At 39.8% G+C, this 17,397-nt stretch overlaps 1 protein-coding gene across 2 annotated transcripts in view; it reads left to right on the top strand.

Moving 5' to 3' along the window:
- NTRK2 (neurotrophic receptor tyrosine kinase 2) overlaps positions 1–13,149 on the top strand; it is a 202,575-nt gene extending 189,426 nt beyond the window's left edge. For both annotated transcript variants that reach the window (XM_083818799.1, XM_083818798.1), the window contains 2 exons: positions 6,617–6,775; positions 7,603–13,149. In XM_083818799.1, coding sequence (XP_083674925.1) covers positions 6,617–6,775; positions 7,603–7,788 — 345 coding nt within the window. In that variant the 3' untranslated portion in view covers positions 7,789–13,149. The remainder of the gene's footprint in view (positions 1–6,616; positions 6,776–7,602) is intronic.
- The last annotated feature ends 4,248 nt before the right edge of the window (positions 13,150–17,397 follow it).

Raw genomic sequence — 17,397 nt, 5'->3', positions numbered from 1 at the left:
TGAAAACAGCTTTAGCATATAGTAGTATTTCCCTCATCCACGCTCTTAGCCTGCAGCAGTCTACTGCTCAGGCACTTGCTGGGCCAGAGATTGTATCTTTGTGTTTGATAGCCCTAGTCAGATTTTATCCTTCATGAATCTGCTTAATCACTTTTTGATCCCAGTTAAGCCCTGGGTGTTTGCAGTGTCTTGTGGCAATGGGTTCCACAAGCAGTTGTATGTTACATGACAGTGCCTGGTTTTGTTCATTATGAACCCTGCCATCTACAAATTCCATTTCTTGTTTTGTGGTTCTCGCACTACAGAAAACTGTGAGCAATTGTTCTTTTTCCATCTTCTCCATGCCACTCATGGCTTTACAGAGATTATTGAGAAGAATTTTATCTCCAGTGACACAAAGTTGACACAATACTGAACTCATGTTGAGCAACTTAAGAGACAATCGAAAGTGTAATAAATGTTATTCTGGACATTGTTTCAGTTTTCGGAGAAGACCTGGTAGAATTACTTAAGAACTTTAGACATGAGCCCCTCTTGAATTAAGATGAGCTAGAGCAGTGTTAAAGTGAAAGGACATTTCTTTAGTTATTGCATATACTCTGCTCTATTTCATAATTTATTTCATAATTCGTAACCTCATGTGCTTGTTATCTAGACTGAGACTGTGAAAATAATATGTTTCTTTTCTGCAAGTGGCAGGACTGATGATATTTTAAGAGGAGACATTGACTTTGTCTGCAAGGCCAGGGCATGGAAGAAATGAAAATAACAATTATTGATTTTTTCTTGTGCTGCAAGAAACACTTGCCAGCATTTTATGAGGAGGAGAGAGCAGATGTTCACCAAGAGAGGAGAGGTTTTCAGTTTTAGCAGTAAGACGTGATAGTCTTTGCAGAGAACATTTCTTTGCAGTTATATCATCCTGAGATGGGGAAATAAGTCAGTAGACCAAAACATAAATAGTGGAAAGTACCCCGAAATGCTGTAAGCCGTCAGTATCCAGGAGGATACACTCTTTGTTAGGAGTGGGTAAAAATAGGTGAAAAGTTGTAGCTTGATTCCAGTTTGACAAACTAAAATCAAGCTGCATTAAAGAGACTAGGTATATATTAGTCACATGGCAGCTACTTTAAGCGTGTGCTGGGCAGTGTTGCTGCTTTCACGACTTCAATTGCAAAAGGTCTGCCCTGCGCTTGAGGTCAGTGGGACTCTGAAATGCAGCAGTCAAGCAAGGCAATGTGTTGGGCAGGATAAGGGCAGAAACCCATGGATGAGTCATTAAGATTCATTCGGTGGACCAAGTAAACATTACTTTTATCCTGTTGACAGAAGGTATATCACTGGTCTTTAGAGTATGTGCAAACTGCTATCACACATTATTGCAATGCCACACTGAGGGAATCATGGGAAACTGGGAATAGTGAACATAAAAGAGGAAGCCTGTTTTCCACATCTGTGCAATTGATTGCTGTACATTTTACTACATGAATTCAGTGTCGTCAATTATTTGAAGCTGGCAATTGAAATATGAGAAAAGAGTTCTACCTTAAAATACCTGCAAAAGCTGGAGGTTGGATTTGGTGTCCCCTCAAGGAGCACCGGAGCCTCTCCAAATATTGCCATCAGCATTTAGTAGGCAGGGAGATCACACCATTCTTCAGCTAGGCCTTCTCCACTGGTCAGCCCCTGCAGCACCCTAACACATGGCTTTGGAGCCCCAAAGCCCTCTGTAGTAACCTTAGCACCACAGCCTGCACTGTTAGTACGGTAAGACTGGGCTGCAGCTGGCATGCGTTGCAAAAGTGTGGCCAATCCACTCTGCCCTCTTCTTCCAAGTACAAATGAGTAAGGGGTAAGCCTGGTGTGAATAGATTGAGTGGCCAACTTAGCACATTTCTTGCACCTTTCCCAGTCCCTATTTTGTGTCTTATCTGTGTAGCCACACACACAGTCTGTTTCTTCCACATCTCTGTAGGTTGGCTTCCCTGGCTCTACCCACACCCTCCTCTTGCCAGTGCTCGTTCTTTGTGAGTGAGCATATCCATTTGCTCACAATTGTCAGGCAACAAAGCCTTGTGTTCCCATGGTGGCTGGACGGTGGTAGTCAACACAGTGACCAGAGCATGGTATTACAGCAATCGCATTGGCCAACTGCCTTTAGCTTGATAAGCCAAAGGCTCATGTCTGTAGCAGTAATATTAATGGCCAGAAAGCTGGTTTTACATCAGATGGGTGGATGGATGGATGGATGGATGGATGGATGGATGGATGGATGGATGGTCAGACAGATGGACATGTGCAAACTCTTGGGCAACAACAATCAGCTTCCACAGAATTACCTACTACCGGCCAAGTTTCTTAAAACAAAGGCTGCTGCATTAGACAAGCCTCACAATCTCATAGTGCCTGCAAAGCAGGATATGGAACATACAAAGCCAGAGAGTGATCAAACTTTAGCTAACTCTGCCATTAGATGCCCTGCTTCAAGGCTAAGACATGGTGATTCTACTTGAAGCTTAATGTTTGTAATTAGATGGAAACAGTGTTCAAGATCTGCTTATTTGGCACCTTTCAAAGTACTAAATTAATTTAACAAATGAGTGCTGAAAGTGGTGACAAGTGGAATGATGTTGTTTTTTCAGACATGTAGCATCTTATACATGGAACGATGTGGCAGTTTCTCCTTAAGTGCTTTTTTGGAGAACACTATCATAGCTCACTGATCTGGCATAGTAGTCTCCTCCCTGTGGATAGTTTGCACATTGCAGAAGCTAATTCACTAGGCTTTCTGGTTTACATTCTAGCCCAATATTGCTAATAAACATAACTAGTAAACTTAATACAAGGCTACAGCAGGGCTAGGGAGAGCTTGCTTGCATACACTGACATATAGAAGTAAATACTTAAGTCACAAAAAGGATTCATAGAAGTGCAATTCTAAATAAAAATGAACCATTGTAATGCAGCTGTCTTCAGGTGAGCATAAAGAAAGTATATCCTAGTTTGTATCCATAAAATGGTCATTTTTGCAGTATTTTTACAGCTAAAGTAAAGATTTTAAAATGATAGCATACTAATTTCAAACTGGAATCCTTTTAAACATGCCACAACTTTAGCTAGATTGAATATAAAGGTGTTGTTCACCTGCAGTGGTAGTCTGCTTAGCACATGAGCATTTTAAAATGATATGTGTCAAGCAGCACTGCAATTACAGTGTGCACATCAGGGATGAATCCTGCAGGATGCTGATATCTGAGAGCCATGTAATACTTGCATTTCTTATTAAAACATACGCAGAAGGTATACCTTTGAAGCACCCAGAACCTTTAAAGTTTAGTCAGTGTACTCGTGTTTTCCTTCATTAATTCTTCTTGGGAAACACCCCTTAACCTTGCTGAGAGTTTGGAAGCAACAGCAAAAAGGCACTCTACCTCTCGCTGCTATTATGACACAGCTGTGGGTGCTTGGACTCAGAAGTCCAGTAAGGACCAAAAGAAGCTCACAAGTGACTGGCAGTTTGTTTCAGGCAGCCTGAGAACTGCCTTGTCAAGCCCCAGGCTTCAGTTCAAGAAGGTTGTGGTGCACATGCTTCATTTTAAGCATGCACCTAAGACAGCCGTTAGTGCTTTTCTGAACCAAGTAATTGTTGACTCAGTAACCACTGATCATTAATAGAGAAAGAAATGTGCATGTAGAAAAATTGCCTTTGGCCAGGCCCTGACCTGTGTTTTTGATGTGGCTGAACTGAAATCTGAGTTAAAGGTGCTCTTGGACCACGGATAGAAGATGCTCAGCCTGCCACAGGTGTTGCTCAGTGTTGCCTCTCCTTGTTGCAATGCTATCTGTCAAGAAAGCACCCCTTATAATGCTAGTATTGGTATTTCTGCAAAGAGGTTAATATTATTGTCACAAAGACTCTGGCAATGGAGGTAACTTTGGCTGATATGATAGATATTGACAATGATAGAGGTGGGACACCTCAGGACTTCTCATTAGTGAAACAGTACTCTGCCCAGTGAAGTCTTTTCCCTTCAGGGACAGAAATGGACACAGCTTCAGGCAAGGTGATGTGGGAAGAACACCAAAGAGCCCTGTGGTTTGTGCTTATCTGTAAATTGAATTCCTGGTAAGAATCAGTACTGATGAGTCAGTCTTGCTATGACTGCGAAGAGAGGCAGCTAGGCCTGTGATGTTACAGATCACTTCATTGTGAATCCATCATTTGGTGGTCATATGTCATAATCGCCGTAGAGGTATTTATTGTACTGAATGACACTGGAAACCAAGCACAGAGTTCTACCACAACTACACTGTGCTTCTGTAGCAAGGAACGATGGGAAAGATTTGGAAAGTGGTATTTTTAATTGTTTTTTAAAAAATCTCTTAATGTAGGATGTGACAAATAAGAAAAAAATAGAGAGGCTTATTTTATTGTTTATAGCTTTCATTAATTTTTAAGGAATGAGTCAAAGAAATTGCTGAAAAGAACCAATTGTGGAGACTATATGATGAGCAGATCTAAGAGCCATTTCAATATTTAATGAGACCAAAAGCCTCTCATCACTAATCATCTTTTAATGGCACTTGCCCTTTGGCCGCGTGTATGTGACTGCCTGTTTCAAAGGGACTAACTTTTCTGACTTTCTAATGAAATACCTCTCAAGACAGGAGTAAAAGTGGTGATTTGGAGCTGTTTGGTTGCCACACCAGCTAGTTTATGATGAGGTGTGAAAATGAAGCTTTGCTTGCATCTCAGCAGGTTTGTGAGTTATTTCAAACTCTCCACGTCATTGAGTGAATTCTTGGTCAAAGACGATTAAAAATGTTAATGAACAGGGCTGTACAGAAATTGTGCCTATCAGAGGGGTAAACTGTGTCACAGAGACAAATTGGCCTGATGGAAAAAAGTCACTTAAAAGTACATATCCACTCTGTCAATGGACTGATGACATGTATGTTTTCAAGTTAGACTGAAAGCTGTAGGAGTTGGGTCCCCTTTTGAAGGGCTCTAAAATCTGTGCAGAGCAGCCAGTAATGAGTCAGAAGCAAATCCACAGTGCAGTCAGGAATTAAACTTGGGAACCCTGCCTTTAATATGATATCTCAAAAAAAATAATAAATAAAATACTCCTCCCTCACTTGCATGGTGTCTCAGATAGAGAGAGGAGAAGTACCCTTATAATAGGCTAGGTGTGAAAGTCCATGAAAATTTGGCATGACGTTCTGTTTTTATGGAATCAGTAGTGACAGTTGACTCGTGGCAATGTATGGAACAGGACTGAGCTCTAGAAGCCATAGCTGTGTTTTTGGTATGCTGCACTAACACTGAATTGCTGACAAATAGCTGGAAATGGATGTTCTGAGTGATTTAGAAATAACGTGAACCCTGACTGAACTTCTATTGGGTCTTCCTTCCATTTGCTGTTTTTACATGAGAACAAGGAGGGCATTATTTATAACAACATATGTAAAGTCCCACAAGAAGAAATGATATTTTGAATTGACAGAATCTTGAAAGTGTGAATGTGGTTTCATAACTAAACACATTTTCAGACAGGAAAATGAGGATTAATCAAAAGTTAGATGTCCTTGAAAAAGCTTTCCTTTTTTCTCACTTCCTTGGAAATATTCACAGCTGTCTTGATGTAAAAGTAATCAGAATGCCTATATATCTATATCACAGTAGCTGAGCCAGTTGTACTATTTAAAAAGTACTTGAGTGGATTTCTCTATTGATGTGATCTGGTCAGAATGGGACATATCAGGAAAAACGAATTGTTTAGAAACTGGAAATAACTGTTTTATTTATTTAAATTATGGTTAGGTAACTGGACTTTAGGAAAGCATTCTGGGGAAAATGAAAAATGTTTTAAATGATTTTCAGAAAGGCATTCATTCGGTAAGAAGAAAATAGTGATTTCAACATGACTTGATTTGAGATGGGAGTCCATGTCTTAAAAGTTTTTTGTAATCAAGGGAATATATCCAAAAAACTGAAAATTTTGTAAAGCTATGTAGGACTGGGTTGTTAATGTGGGAAAAAATAGTTTGATGCACTGATTAACTTTGGAAATTATCAGCAAACAGTGTTGGGTTTTGTTTGTTTGTTTTCTATCAAAATTAGGAGATTAAACCATAAAGAACTTAATTCTACTATGTCAAGCAGTCAGACCACTGTGGATTTCAGTTGATATCATTGATTTTGTAGAAAAAAATCTTCAGTGTAGATTTCATTGCATGAATCTTTTTATAGTTTCCAGAGTCTTAAAATGGAGAGTAAAACTAGCCTAATTTGAAGTGGGTTGCTAGGCTGAATTAGTTAATAATTTTATAGAACATCTAGTTCCTTGGGTCAAGGGTTCCAAGTAAATGTTAAAGGTGAGTTCATATCTCAGAAACAGTATCTGTGGAGATTTTACTGAAAAACCTATCACAGTAGGGATTGTCATTTGAGGAGAGGAGCTTGGATCACAGCTCCACAACTCTTAAAAGCTCTGCATAGCAAATGGCAACATATGGGAAAAATAGAAGCTGTGTATTTGTGTAATTTAACATCTTGATACTCTACCTTGTGAGGGTCTGGAAGAATTATTTCTGACCCATTTGTTCTTCTCAGGTTGGGGGTCACACCATGCTGCCCATTCGTTGGATGCCTCCAGAGAGTATCATGTACAGAAAGTTCACCACAGAAAGCGATGTCTGGAGCCTGGGGGTTGTATTATGGGAAATCTTTACCTACGGCAAACAGCCATGGTATCAGCTCTCAAACAACGAGGTATGTATAATACAATCTCAAACTGCCTAGGAGAGGCTTGCATTGAAACTGATGGTATGGCTTCTCTCGAGGAAAGACAGCAACAAATTTATTTAGTAAAGGCAAAAACCCCAATGTCAAGTATTTATTGTCATAAACATTGTGGTTTAATTTCTTCCTTTTCACCCTTTTCTCCCCAAAGTGGATGGAAGTTGACCAAGCAGAACTAGGTTGGAATGTAGCTTTTTCATTTGTATTTGTTAGAGTCTGCTCTGGTTACTGAGAAGGACCATGAGGTAACGAAAAGGAGCTTAGCAGACTCCAGAACAGTCTTTGGCTGATTTCAACTACATGTCATTGCTGCAAAGTGATTGTCCTAAACCACTCCTGAATAGACTGAGGGAATTTGGAGATCTCTTAATGCACAGGGAATCAGAAGTAACCCCTTTTCAGAAATTAGCCACAGCAACACTCAACGGGTGTAAGGATGGAGGAGTGCTGAAGTGCTGTGTGAGTAAGGTGAAAATTTAGCTTCCTTTTGAGATGAAGTGAGGTTGGTAGATGGGTAGAAAGAGAATGTATGGGAGTGCTTCTTGGCCATCATTTCCTTAAGGGTAGAAGGGGTGACATGCATGAAGTTAGTATCAGTGAAGTTACAGCTCTTTGGTGATATATGTTTACAGTGATTTTTTCTAGATGCTGCCATGCATCTACCTAGAAATGCAACCCTTTGCACAGTTGGCTGCCACCAGTGAGGCTGCTGGGGCTATCAGCAGCTAACTCTTTCATAGACGAGCCCTGTATAGTTTGCAGAGCTGTGCTGATCCTTTGCTTGTGATTTCTTGTAGGTGATTGAGTGCATCACTCAGGGCCGAGTCCTGCAGCGACCTCGCACATGCCCCAAGGAAGTGTATGACTTGATGCTGGGCTGTTGGCAACGGGAGCCTCACATGAGGCTCAATATCAAAGAAATCCATTCCCTCCTCCAGAACTTGGCCAAGGCATCTCCAGTCTACCTGGATATTTTAGGCTAAAGTCTCCTAGCATTTCTTCTTACAGGCTGTGTGAATGAATGTGTTCAACTGCCGCTGAACTCCATTAAAATGCGTTCTTAACTTTGACAGTATTAATGACAAAGTTGCGGAGAAGCTTTCAAAGGGCAAGCAATGCGCACTTCTCCATCTGTAGACACAGTATTGACTTCTTAGACATTACTGAGACATATCTCTTCTCTCTCTCCCTCTTTCATTTCCTATCATCTTTTTCTTCTCTCCTGTCTTTCTAATCAATTTGGCTTCTGCATTATTGTAACTCTGCATAGACAAAGGCCTTAAAAACCTGATCTGTTATATCAGCAGACTCTGCAGTTTGCTCACCACAACTAACAATGCCTTGTTGTATTCATGCCTTTGATGTGGATGAAAAAAAGGGAAAATATATTTGACTCGAACTTTGTGATATTTGCTGTAAAGATACTGAGAGTTTCTATGGATTCACCTCAATTTTTTTGCTTCAGCATGTGGATGGAAAAAGAAGACTAGTATTCTCTACATAAAGAGTATTCCTTGAGGAGATAAAGCCAGATGGAAACAAGACAGTGTTGTGTGATCCACTATCTGGAGGAACTATGGGATCAGATGGCATCAAACCCCACTAAAAACATTGAAGTGATTTGATGGAAGGCAAGAGGAGGTCTAACACTTTCCCTGGAGAGTCTTTCTGAAGAGTAAAGGGATTGTTCAAGGAGGCACTTCGCCAGTACCTTTCATTGCCAGATACAAGTCTATGGTAAAAAGGAAAAGATGCTGCCTGCACTGCACACAATTATGTTACAACATGATAAGTAAACACATGCCCTTATTTTGTCTTCTGGAAGGATATTGTTGTGCCACTGGTATAAAATGTTCTCCAGCTAGTCTTTTTTAATAAAGACTGAAGCTAGGCTTATTAATGTACAGCATTAATTTCAGGATCACACATCAAAACTAAGGATTTTGATAAGACAGGACAAGCTATGGATGCTGGAGCAGGTGTATCTTACACTCTGCTTGTCCAGCAGCATATTCCTTCCTTCCTCAATCCTTTCTCTTTTTTTTTAAACCGTGCGAGCAAACTGTGCATGGTCTCTGTCGATAAATGCCCTTTGTGCAGAAACTATCATTCATCTTGTAGTACTCTCTAGTAGGCATAGCGAACTCATAATAGTATAACTTATATTTCATTAAATGGGGATAATGAAAGACATTAGCTATGTTAAAATGTCTTTACAATGTTACAGATACAATAGGCTGATACTACATGAATAATCTAAAGCATGGAGTTCACTGGTTATATTTGAACCGTGGCGGGGATAGAACGAGATCCTTGGGGAAAACAAATAACTCTGATGTTACGGCTTACTATTCAGAGTGCAAAGACCCTGAGCTCAGCACCATGTTTGTATTGGTACTAGTGCTGTCATTACTGACATCCAGTCTTTCTTAAATAATTTATTTTTGGTTGGATGGGCATTGTTTGTGTACATTTGCATGGCCACTGTGTTGATGACAAGTGCATGGACATACCTGTTATTTTTCAAACCGGAAGCTGAGGATTTCAAATTTAGAGTTAGGATTATTTTTAATATGAATTCTTACAAAAGAAAACCTATCTTACCTATTCCTCAAGACTTTTGCCTCCCTCTGTGAGGGGGCATTACTGAAAAAAAAAAAATTAAAAAAAAAATCTTTGTTTTCTTTTTCTCTTTTTGTTATCTCTTACTGATATGAGCCAGATCAAAATAGTCCTTCATTTTTGCGTTGGGGATATTTTATTTAATAAATTAAACATTTTATTTTTGTAAGTGTTCCCATAACACACTTAATATATAATTTGCATGCATATATTATTTATTGAGGCACTTTAGTTTTTTCTTCAGAAGCTTTTAGAGCTAGCTTATAAAGATTTTGAACATTTTCAGAAGAAAACTGTTCACTGGACAGTGATGGAATTTTACCCTTCTCAATGTCATTGAAAAGGCAGCATTACAAATAAACATGACAGTGTATCTATAAAGCCATACTCAGTATTTCTTTGAGAAACTACGTGTTATTTCTTAATTGCTACTGAACTGGAAACACACAAAAAGCCAGAGGAAGATTCCTACAAAATGGGCCTTAAGATTTTATCTAGACTGTCTTGGAGTTCACACGAAAAGCTAGATAAAGAATGATCATCCAGTGAAACCCATTCACGTGAGAATCTGAGTTTCATCTTTTAAAAGAAATTTGGAACTGATTTTCAAAATAACAGTGGTAGAAAAGAAAGGTGTCAGAGTCCACTGATACTGTGCAGTGGGAGAAGGCTGCAGGTGGTGGAGGGGGAGGTGCTGAATTTCTGCCTGCTGTATTCTATCTTAGTTTCTTATGAGCTTAAGAAAATGGCATCTGAGGTGCTTCTGTTGGAAAGCAGGCTCAAGCCTGAAAGCAAACAGGTGGGTTTTGCAAACACTGAAAGAATTTATACCAAAAAAAAAAAAAAGAAGAAGAACCCAACAACCAAGCCAAACCAAACAAAACCACCAACAACAAAACAAACAAACAAAACAAATGAAAAAAAACAAACCCACAAAACCTTGAAATTGTAGTTAGTGGCATCTTCTTTTTGATTTACTTGTGAGACTACTAGAATAATTTCAGAGAATGAATAGTGTTACAATGCATTGTGCAATAACATAGCAGTAAGTTAAACTTCTAAAGGACCAAATGTTCTACAGAGCCACCAGTATGGATAACCTTGACCTACATCATTAATGTTCTTGATAGTGCATAAAATGTATAATCAGAGTAGAAAAGCTATAAACTGTAGCTATATGTATTTTGCATTTGTTCATGAAAAGGTGCTTAAGTGTAGCAGAATGAGCAGAGAGGTGGAAGAAATATGCTCAAATCACAATGAAGGGTGAGTTTATGTGCATATTCATCATGCTTGCACTGTCCGCTAAATTGTGTACACTGAGTAAATATGACAATCAGGCTCATTTAAAAAGTCTCTCTGGACTGTGCTATGAACTGATCATACATATAATATATATTATATATGTGTGTTTGCATATGGCATATATATATACACACACATAGCATATACATGTATGCCTATGTCTGTTGTATTTTATTTATATATGTGCAGACATGCATGCACATTATGTATGAGCTGTGTGTATATGTATAAATTTACATACACCTACGTTATTACAAATGATAATTAGAGTGCTATTAATAAATTGATAAAAGTCTGCTGAGTAACCAAAATAATTTTTTTCTTTTGATATTTCTTTTTCTATGTTTGTAAGATTCAACTTTTTAACTGGTGTGCAGCAGAGGCGGTGCTAGAATGCTGGAGATATAACAACAAGCACATTTTTTTCCCCAAATGATTGCATAAAAACATCTCTTCCATTCCCATCTCACTTGTTTATTTCTCATGAGGAAATGAACAGATAAGCTCCCAAGCTCCAAAAGCAGAGTTTGACTGTCATTTCTGGGTTTGTGCTATTGTTGTTTTATTGTCCTAAAATAACAGTGCAGCTCCATTAGCATTTTATACTTGTCTGCAGTAATGAAATAATTCCAAGAATGAGCTGGACTATTCAGACTGCAACACGACTTGTAGGACATCAAGAACGCCAAAATTCGGCAGTAATAGTAGCAGCAATCACCACGTTCTGTCCTTCACTCTCAATAGATCTGCAGAACTCAGAAGTGGTCGTGGAGAACAGATACTTGTAGAGCAACAGCACCCGTGATGCTTGATGGAGTGTACCCTTTCTTAAAAGACTTCACTCATTTTGATTTGTAAACCAATATATATTGTCTACAGTTTAATAAGCAAATGCCTGTTTTTCTTTTTCTTTCTTCTCCTTCTTTTTCTCTTTTTTTTGTCTTTCCTCTCTATTTCTTCCTCACTTTTTCTTTCAATCCTTTTCTCCTTTTCCTTCCTTCTTCTTTCCTGCCTCTGTTTCTCTGTCATTTCGCTTTTTTTCCTTCCTCTCTCTTTCACTCTTTCCCTCTCCCCTCCTTCTTGTGTACCCTCCCCACCTTTCTGAGACACTGTTTTTTTTTTTTTTAATGGTTGATGTAGACTTTACAAACCACTTTTAAAAGAAACAAAATAACCCAGTAAAATGATCAGGTCACTGGATGAGTAAGGTACCTTGTATATGTGTTAGAACAAGACTATGTCCGGGTTGTTGCAGCCTGTAAGGGAATTTCAAATACTGCTATAAAATGTGAGGGGGGGGAGCAGGGAGGGGATGGGGAACAGATCAGGGTTTCTAATCAAAGATTAAGGTTTTGATAGCACAGGAAGTTGTATTTTCTTGTTGTCAGGGCTGGGATGAACCACTGCTGCTTTGAATCAAGAGGTCCTTTAACAGCCTTAGTTAAACACCTTTATTTGGGCAGGGGGGTGGGGGGTGCTACATTCATCATAAATATGAAGCAAAAAAAAAAAACAAAAAAAAACCACCAACACCACCAACAAAAAAAAACTCTACATCTTGCAGGGAAAACACTGTGAATTTCACAATAGCAACCAAGTGACTATTTTGCCATCTTTTAAACATATGTCTCAGGAGAAGAAATGGGAAACGATGGGTGTATTATTTTACCGTCTATGCATTCTAGACCAGGTCTGTGGGGATTTTTTGTTTGCTTGTAGAAGGTTCTGAGTGACAACCGGCTGGTATTTTATAAACACTGAGTACTTTGGGCAAGGATAATAGAAGCTGCCAGTAGTGAGGCCATTTGATTGGAATATGTAGGAAAAAGGAGATCAAATCAAATCTTTCCAGAGGCCTATATCTTGCAGCTTATATGTATCTTTCTGTAACTTAAAGAAAAGCAGCTAAGAATGTTTTATATAAAAGTAACTTAATTCAACATTGTTGTTTAATTGAATAGAGAGAGAAACAATTAATTATGAAATATTTGTCCCAGCCCTGCTCTCCACCTATATGTATATATATATTTCTAGATATCTCTCTCTTTGTCACTTGAGATAAAGAGGAAGATACCTAAACATAAATATAAATCTCTATATTGTCACTAAACTGTGACCTGGTGTGTAGAGCTATCCTTCTTCTTTCTTTTTTCCTTTTTTTCTCTTTTAATGTGATGTCTCTGTGCAAATATTTAGTGGTTCTTGTTTTGCAGTTTGTTATAACCAGTCATTGCTTTAAAACTTTCATTGCATCTTGGCTGATTTCAAAGTGATGCCTAGTTATCAGTGTTAAAAGTTTTGTTTGTGAATCATGTGACCAGCTTCTCTCGACATGACATGGAAAGTCTCTTGTATTACAGTGTATTTAATAAAATGATGTCTTACAATAAACAATGTCATCCAAAAGAAAGATAAAATGATTACTTTAAAAAACCTACAATTTTCATGAAGTGTTGTGTTTTCTTTTGCCTGAATGTCTTTGTTTATCTTCATTCTTTATGAAAAATATGAAGTTAAGGAGCAGGTTAGTATGATTAGAAACATGACATGTTTGTGCTCTAAGACCCTGAAAAAAAAAGGACCCTGAACTCTTAGTTGATGAAAGAGGAAACCCATAGTAAAAGGAAAAAGAAATATCCAATCTGAATGTGATGATAGAGTCTTTTTTTCTATTTGTTTTTCATACTGAAGATCCTATTTGAACACTAGTCCATTTGAAGAGCTGGCTTTACAAATGCCTGTTTATCCTTTAGCATAAACAGACCTTCAAAATGTGTCTCTTAAACTGAAGCCTGATTAAAAATGTAGCAGCGGACAAGTTTGTTCTTTTTAACTCATATCAGCCTATGTTGTGAACAAAAAGAGCATTAAACCCAAGTCCTTGAAGAACATGAATATTAACATTCAGAACACAGAGTGCTTAGGCATCCAAAAGAAGGTTCAGCAACTTGTTTGAAGGTCCCTCCATGAGCTATTGATTTAAACCAACCCCCTCAAGATTAGGGCAAAGCAATATGAGAGCCACTTTCTGACCGTGCCTCCTTCCCTCTGCCAAGAGACCTCTTGATGAGACAGATGAGGCAAGCAGGCTGTAAAGGTTCAAAAGATGAAAATGAAATAATCAACAAAGAAGAAGCCTCAGAACAAAGTTTGTCCAAAGATATGAAAGCAACCCTAATCCACACCTAAAAGCTTTGTTGGCAGTTTGTGTTCAGACAGTGGCTTAAACCTGCCCTGCCTGCTTTCACAGTAAGGCTGGTCTGTCTTCCAGACGCAGTGGGTTGTGTTGCCATACCAAAATGAAACACCTCTGTTTGCAATGAAGTGTGTTTGGAAGAAGCAAGAGCTGCAGAAATTCCCAGGGCCAGCCTGTGTAAGCATTGCCCTGCAGTCCCAGCAGCAAGGGCTGCCAGGGGGCACCCTACAAATATCTTCCCCCCTCCCTGGGGGAGTTTAAGGCAAGGGGTGCGCAGCAGCAGCAGCAGCAGCAGCAGCAGGACCAGGCATTGCTGCTCCTTGGTGCCTGCAGTGTCCCATGGCCCCTTCACACCTCGTCACAGCCTCCCCTGACGGGGTCTTGTGTGCACAGCAGGCGATGATGGTACCTCGACACCCTTGCTCATCTCTCCTTGTGTGTGAAACAGTTTTGAGTGTGTTTCTGTCTTTTCTGCCTGCGCAAGAGCATGGTGTCACAGAGCAGAGCCTTGTCTTAATAACAGTGACGGGCAACATTGCAGTTCACTGCAACTGTGAGGATAAAGGTATCAGTTCAGGCTGCACAAGGGCTCACAGAAGGCCCTTTAACAAAGCTGACAAGAGCTTGCTAGTGCTCCAAAACATGTCAGATGAAACAGATAGCATGTTTAAGATCACTGGCCTCTGCTACTGTGTGACCCACCAGCTGAGCACCCTTCTGGATGCTGCTCAGCATCAGCCTTTCACAGCCAGCTGCAGAGTCCGGGACCCACCGGCACTTCCTGTGCCTGCCTTCTGCATAAACTCCAAAGAGAGCTGTGAAATACCAAAACAGCCAGGAGGGGATATTCAGTACAAGTCCTGCTCCTGCTTCTGCTAAGGCTCAACAAACTCCCACGATTGATTCTGTGATGAAGTCTTTGTGCTAAATGCTTCAGTAAATGGAAAATCAATCATCTTGATCACTGTATTATTTTAGAGTGATTCACAGTGCCTATTGATTACTCCCATTATTATTTTTAATGGCTATAATAATTTATTCTGAAATCAGTGAAAATGTTCATGTTACAAAGAAGAATGATGGCCCTAGGAAGGACAATAAATGAATAAATAAATAAAACCAACACTTAAATATCATTAGGATAGTGTCAGGCAGACTCTACCACACTGACTGACAGGCTAGTTTACCAAAGCAGCTTATCAATATTTGTGATAAAACATAGGTTCTGGTAGGAAGGACTGAATGTAACATAGAAAAATGAGGATGCTAAGAACAAAAGAGTTCACAGTGCTCTTTCTCTCTGAGATCTGTATTAAATGGTATGCAAGTAGAAGAGGACCTGTATGGGACAGGATCAGAGAGTAAATGAGTAATCCCTTATTTAAAATGTGATGTAAATGTCAGAAATGTGTGGTTTTACTGTCCCAGATTCTGAGCTTAAAGACAAATAAAACAGACCCCACTAATTATTTATGCATATTTTGGGCAATTCTGATGCAGAAGATCATGTTTCTAGGCTTAGCAATGTTTTGTCATGGTATGATGACTGCTAGTTTCGTGGAAACTCCAGGTCTGCTACTCTTATTTTTTTTTTCCCTTCTGGATGAATTTGTTTAAATACATAAAAGCTGATAATGTTGTTTTGTATGTCACAGTGTCATCAAAGCAGTCTCCAAGGTTAAATAATTTGAGTTTGCCAGCTGGCACAGTTGGAAGCCATTGGGAACAAGCAGTGGAATATTGACACAGGTAGCTCCCACAGCCGTCTCCTGCTCCAGGTCAACCAAGACCTCCAGTGGAAGGTTGGGGATGCAACAGGAATGATAAGGTCTTTATCATATTCTTGTTCACAGTCTGAAAGTAATTTACAACTTTTTGGTGACAGCTGATCAAAAGAAAAAGCCTCCTCTGTAGAGCACCTTTCTTCAAGCCCTCTTGGCCCTACCAGCCCAAGTCATGGGTAATGTTTAAGATGAAAACCTCTTCCTCCCCAGAATGTATTACCTGGGCAAAACCTTCAAATTTGGCAGAGGCGATCACTATCGGACTTGAAGCAGCACCTTGCCAGCTGGTTTCACACCTGTAAGTGCCCTTTAATTTCTGTGTCCTGCCACTGAGAAGACGGCAGATGCTTTCAATACCCACAAGGACAAGCAGATAGTTGTCCATGAACTAGAGAGGAAAAAAAGGAATGTGAATGACAGTTAAAGCAGCCTACAAAGCTGACAGAAGATGAACTCATGGTCTAGAGCCCCTGTGCAGTGTTGAAAAGTCAGTGATGTGGTGCCTACAACGGAGCAAAATGGGAAGGTCTTTTCTCAGCATGCACATCTTCTCAACGAAAACAAATGTCCCTGCGTAGCCTGCAGTAAGTGAGGGACAGACCACACACAGCATGGGCATCCCTGTGCAGGAGAGCACAGATTTCTTTAGCCCTCTGGCTTAAGTGGCTTTTGAGGAGAGTGCTGGCCACCAAGAAGTCCCTGTCTTTACAGATCCACAGATCCCTCATTTATGACAAGCCTCCTGTCCATCTACAGCTAGTTGGAGAAGTCCCACAGGATGCCCTTGGGTGCAGCATATTGTCTCTCTAGCGTGAGCAGTGTGGCCATGGCCAGCCTGTGGTTGATAGTCCTTCTCAATCCTCTCCTGTGACCTCTTCAGCTTCTGGATCTTCTGTCCAGCTTCTGCCTGGCACAGCTTTGCCACATTGACAATCTTGAGATTGAAATACCAAGATACCTGTTCTGGCTCTTTGGTATGGCTCCTGCTGCCTCCTCTTCCTGAGGAGCTCCCACCACTCATGCTGGGAGCTGGACAGACCCATAGCTGGGCACAATGTGGATGGGCAGCAGGGCAGTCCTCTGCTCCAAGCACTCTGCTCTTGCAGCAGCTGATCACTATTTCTGAAACCGGCTTTTTATTCATCAAACGATTTTTTTTCAGCACCTAAGCAAGTCTATTAAGAGCACTGCTGATATCCCTAGTGCCTATAATTAACATTTCAAGAAAAATCACGGCCAGGAATGGCAAGTCTTCGGGAGACAAAATAAGAGGAACATATGGAACTCATATTCCCTGTTCCCCTCTCCCCATCATCCTGAGCATGGGGGGTTCAGTACAGAATCTGTTTGTCTTCCAGTTCTTCCAAGCTGTTACACAAGAAAGAAAGTCTCTGCAAACAATCCATTGCAAACACAGGTCATCTCTTTTCATTTATGCTTTTTTTTTTTCTTTTCTTTTCTTTTCTTTTTTTTTTTTCCCACAGCTCCATGATTCAGGGAATTATGTTGACAAATGTCATTAGCACCAGTCATTTTTAACCACCCAGAATCTGAAGAGGTTTGGGTGAGAGAAAGCAGATGGAAAGTAAACATGGTGCCTCTGATACCACAAAGGCCACTAAACAAATATGCACTTTGCTTGGTTAAAATAACACCTATTTGCACTAAATGCTGTCGTTTTTTTT

The sequence above is a fragment of the Anser anser genome (assembly GCF_964211835.1).
Source record: "Anser anser genome assembly, chromosome: Z".
In the NCBI taxonomy this organism is placed as follows: Eukaryota; Metazoa; Chordata; class Aves; order Anseriformes; family Anatidae; genus Anser; species Anser anser.
Note: the sequence above shows the minus strand (reverse complement) of the source record. Positions and strands in the feature narration are given on the sequence as shown.